We start from the raw sequence: 5,000 nt of genomic DNA on the forward strand, positions 1-5,000 counted from the left end.
AATATCTCTATCTACTGTGTATTGTTTTTGCAAGTAAAATGAAGTAGTTGTAACATCAATACAAAGGGTCAAACAAGGTTTTTTGTCCATTTTATATTTAGAAATAATAAGGTACTCAATTTTAACCAATTATTTTAGAGCAAGTTTAATACAAATACATGCTGACAATATTCATCAAGCCTTGAAAGAATAATGGATATTAATGTTAATGTTGTTTTATATATATATATATATTCCTTATTGTCAAAATATTTATATACTGCATAATGCATGATTCATTCGTAGTGTAGAAATCTGAGCACTCATCTGTGAGTTTGTACTTAATCTGCAAATATGAAAAACCTAAAGTAAATACCATGAGCCCACAATGGACCTTAATTTTGAACCAATTTGATGCCTGTTATCCATATCATCCTTCAACTATCATTATCACTATCATCTTTACTATCATTTTCTTTTCATAATGTAGATGTATCATTTAATATTCTTAAATCATAATATGGTTGGTTGCTGTGTGACAAGTGACAGAATACCATACAGAACAAATTCTTTGTAAGCCAAACAAACGAAAAAAAGGGGAAATCATGGGGAATTTTTATAGGGGGGGGGGAAGCTTAACATGTGCTCCTAGAAAGATTCTTACAAGCAAGATTACATTAATCAATAACTAATGGAGGTTAAAAGCCTTGCTATTCATAAAATTGCCTAAAAGATGAACACAAGCAAAATATAATCCAATACTAATGGTTTCTCTTGCTTGGTAAACTACAGATGTCACAATTTTGTGGATATGTACAAAATTATTCTCTACATTACACAACACAAAATAAATGGCAAGCAAAATAATATTTGCTTCCCTGTATCAGTGAATGACAATAGTCTAAACATAGTAACTCTGATATTTATCTTACATATTTTTTTTTACTAATGATCATAAAATAAAAATGTTTCAAATGGCAAAGAAATTAAAAGCTGCTTTATAAAAGTATAACACACAAACAAGATAACTGCAGTTTGTTCCATTCAGTGATATTGCACTGCTATTTTATATGAATAATGATGGGCAAAATTTATTTGAATATGAATAGTCATTCAATTCTATGTACAGTGTGTTTTGGTCCATCATGTAATGTTCATTTCTGTGTCAGATTAATAAACTAAAGCTGAACATTCTCAATCTTTAGTTAAAAATGATGCATTAATGTGGAAATACTTACTTAAAAGTTGTGTTATATAATTCTTGATCTTGGAAATATACACAATTTGGAATTATAACAACAACAAAATCCTGTAACTATTTTTCACAATCTTGGCCCTAAAAAAAGTGTATAATTACTTCTAAAACTATGCAATCAAACGATTATAAAAATAGAAAGAAATCAACTATGATCAAGTTCCCATTACTTTTTATTAGCTGTATTGATAAATTTCTGACTGTAGATGTAAATACAGTATCTCGTTTGTGTGAAGAAAACTGAAACTTATTAGATCTCAGGGAAAGGATTTGAAATATCTGTGATTAAACCATTTTCTAAATCGGAGGAAATCTACAACTTGTTGACGCAATATGTCTGAACACTGTGCAATAACACACAAAGTTTGAATACAAGAAACAGTGAACAATATACAATATCCTGTAAAAGATTTAATCACAATTCTTTTTACATTTCAACACATCAAGATCAGATTTCTGACAATAAAAAAACATGAACATAAGAGACACACACCACAACACATTACAATATACAGGTCTGATAAACGGGTTTACCAAACGAGTGACAAAAAACATAATAAGTATCATAGCCAAATCGGGTCAGTAAATGTCAAGTTCACAATTTACCACAAGGATAATGGATCTACTTAGACATTCAAATTAAGACACCCATATGTTAGTAGATGATCATTAATTACTATTGTTTGCAACTACGGATCTATCTTTTGCATAATTCTGATTGAGGTACTGTATTCTAACTTGATATAACATTTCATATTGTATTAGAAGGTATTTAGGGTGATACAAGATCTAGTGTTTCTGAAATGTATGTATGCTATACCTGACATATTCATTATAAATATTACTTGGAGACTTTTTTCTCCCAATCTCAAAAAAAAAAAAAAAAAAAAAAACGTTTCTATATGTTTTCACCCTATCATATCTACATGTGTACTATAGATTATCAAAACATAATATATAATTGTTTACAGTATATAAAGTTACCATAAATGAGAAGGCCTAACAAACCGAGTCGAATCTACAAACCACTTTTCTCAATACGATTCGACCAGCAGTGCATATTCCAAGTCGCTAATATCATCAATCTTTATTCACAACTGACAGGGCATGACAAGACGAAAGGCGCTTACCTGGAGGGCAGCTGGAGACTCGTTGATAACCTCTGCAGCCTCCTTGAGGGCCCTGGAGGCACGCTGTTCTCCTTCGGCCGCAATGACCTTGGCACGGGCTTCTCGTGCTGCCTCGGCTTCTGCAGCCATGGCACGCTGCAGTTGCACGGGCAAGCGGACATCCTTGCTGTAAGGTCACAATGATATTTAGTACAAGGGATTTGATTAGACATGATTTTCAAAATATGCAACATAATTATGGAACTCTAAGTGCTGATAAAAATAACAATGTAACAAAATTGAGTTCAGTTCGGGCATCTTATAATTATATCATCATAAAAAAGAAAAGTAATGCGTCGTTATTCCTATATACTTTTTAAGTAATGATTAATTACATTTATATAACAATACGTTGCAATACAACATATTAATATTCATATTATCCTTAAGTTACTAATTTTAATTCCACTTTCCATCTTGAAGGAAAAAAAAAAACAATTATATTGTTCGGGACAGTGATTGTTGATTGACAACAAAAATATGTTAATAACCCTACATTCTGTCTACATAAAATTCTAATATATAAACCTATTTTTAAGACAACCTTTTAATGAAGACAAGAAACCATACACTTAATAGTTAGCCAAAAAAATTCTCACAAGGAATGACATTTTTTTCGCAGAGAAAAACCGTTGACATAAAAACAAAGAACCGAGCTTCAGTGACTTTCAATAAAAAAAAAAGTTAATAAGAAACATAATCGAATAAATATAATAACAAGGAATAATGAATATACAAATATATCAATATTGAACAAATAAAAAAAAACATAATTGATATATAACAAAAAATATTACTATATATCAATTGAAAACACTATAATAATCAATTCATTAAGAAGTAATTAAATCACACGATAAAACACCGAAAAAAAACTTACATCTCAACTCGTTCTACTTTGACACCCCAGGGGTCTGTGGCTTCGTCTAGGGAGCTCTGCATGTTGTGGGAGATGGACTCGCGCTCGCTCAAGATCTCCGCCAAGTTCTTCGTACCGAGGACATTTCGGAGGGTTGTGGCGGCCAAGAGACGGGTGGAGTGGCTGCAAGTGGTTGGAGGCGTTGGTGGACGGTCGAGGCAAGTAAGTGTGAGGGAGAGGAGCGAGGTGCAAGGGGTGATAATTTAAAGGGTGATAGATGTACTTTGTCTTTTTTTTAAGGGGTTTTAGATGCACTACTGCTTGTTTTTTTTTTTGGTTTTGCTTTTTTGCGTGTGAATGACTTTACTTTACTTTTTTTTTCTTTTGGGTACTAAGGTGGATACTTTAGAGGTGTGTTCGTAAGGGATTTTTAGAGAGAATGCGAAGGATATGCTAGCGATGGCAAGGATGGACTGTGAGCCGGGCTAATGAAGCTACTAAGGATAGGACTGGCTCATCAAATTGATCGGGAATGACGTAATCCGGTAAGACCGTCGATAACCAATGACTTCGGGGACCAACTGGATAATGAACGGGTGCAATAATGGAGGCTAGGATAGAATTTCCTTTCTCAACAGGCAGCCCAATTCGGCAGTGTGCTTTTTTTTAATGGCAGATTAAAGGGGAGGACGTGAGAGAAAAGGGGGGCTGAGAGATGGTCCAGCGAAATCCACTGGTTGATGGAGCAGCAGTGAGCGAAGCAATGGAGATGAAGCAACGCGTGTGAAGAAACAAAACAGTGTTGCATTTATTTTGACTGAAGCAGTGGGCATGACTCATTCAAGTTTCTCGTTTGACTTAACGATGGCTAAGGAGATGGCTATAAGATGCTTATACATGTGAATATATCTTACACTGTACTTAAATCTGTGATATTTGAAGATTGATCAGTTACAGGAGAATTTTACTATGTCGAAGGTTGATGATCTGGTGAATCTATGGCTATAACGATCCATTAATGTTATCAACATACAAGTGAACATGCAGTTTAGTCTTCCAAAAAGCCTCGGTGTTTATCTACGTTGAGATTATGGAAAGATGCAAGGGCAGATAAAAGAGAAACGACGCACAGCAGCCAGGGTTACAGTATGAAATTTGTTGTATATAATCCTTATTAACTAAGTATACAGTTAATCATTAAAAAATAAGGTATGACTTACCGTATACGACAACTATCGTGTATTTTATGATTAGTGAGTAAAAGCCGTGGAAGCTACTTCGATCAGTTTCAAGACCATAAAAGAAATTTAGCAAAACTGACTTGACCCTTCTCGAAATAATCCCCAAGGCTCCGAGACGCTAATCACAAACATACAGATAGCCAGCGTCAGAACCGTACGTCACTTGGACGCAACATGTAGCCGAAGCAAAGGTTATTTTTTGGTCATTAGTGTGTTAGTTCTGCATCAGAGGTTATCTCTGGGACAAGGTGCGACTTGGAGTGTTAAGAATCCTGACGACAAACTACGGGAGTGAAGCAAATATTTCTTGAGACTACGACCTCGCATTATTTTTAGAAGAGCATTTACCTGTTGTGACTTATCAAAAAAATAACGTATTGCAACCAGCAGCTAATATCTATAAAAAAGCCAGATATCACTCTAGAAATCGCGTCTTTCAAAAAAGAAAGAAAGAAAAAAAAAATCTAATGAAAGTGACGAGAGAAAAAAAGAGCGAA

At 34.1% G+C, this 5,000-nt stretch overlaps 1 protein-coding gene across 19 annotated transcripts in view; it reads right to left on the bottom strand.

Moving 5' to 3' along the window:
* The window catches only part of LOC122252561 (mechanosensory protein 2), a 1,106,641-nt gene that overhangs the window by 12,828 nt on the left and 1,088,813 nt on the right, over nucleotides 1–5,000 (bottom strand). For all 19 annotated transcript variants that reach the window (XM_086544058.1, XM_086544056.1, XM_086544057.1 and 16 more), the window contains 2 exons: nucleotides 3,284–3,445; nucleotides 2,365–2,530 (listed from right to left, as the gene is read on the bottom strand). In XM_086544058.1, coding sequence (XP_086400184.1) covers nucleotides 2,365–2,530; nucleotides 3,284–3,445 — 328 coding nt within the window. The remainder of the gene's footprint in view (nucleotides 1–2,364; nucleotides 2,531–3,283; nucleotides 3,446–5,000) is intronic.

The sequence above is a fragment of the Penaeus japonicus genome, unplaced genomic scaffold (assembly GCF_977035675.1).
Source record: "Penaeus japonicus unplaced genomic scaffold, GWHDUDI00000001_assembly GWHDUDI00000014, whole genome shotgun sequence".
NCBI lineage: Eukaryota > Metazoa > Arthropoda > Malacostraca > Decapoda > Penaeidae > Penaeus > Penaeus japonicus.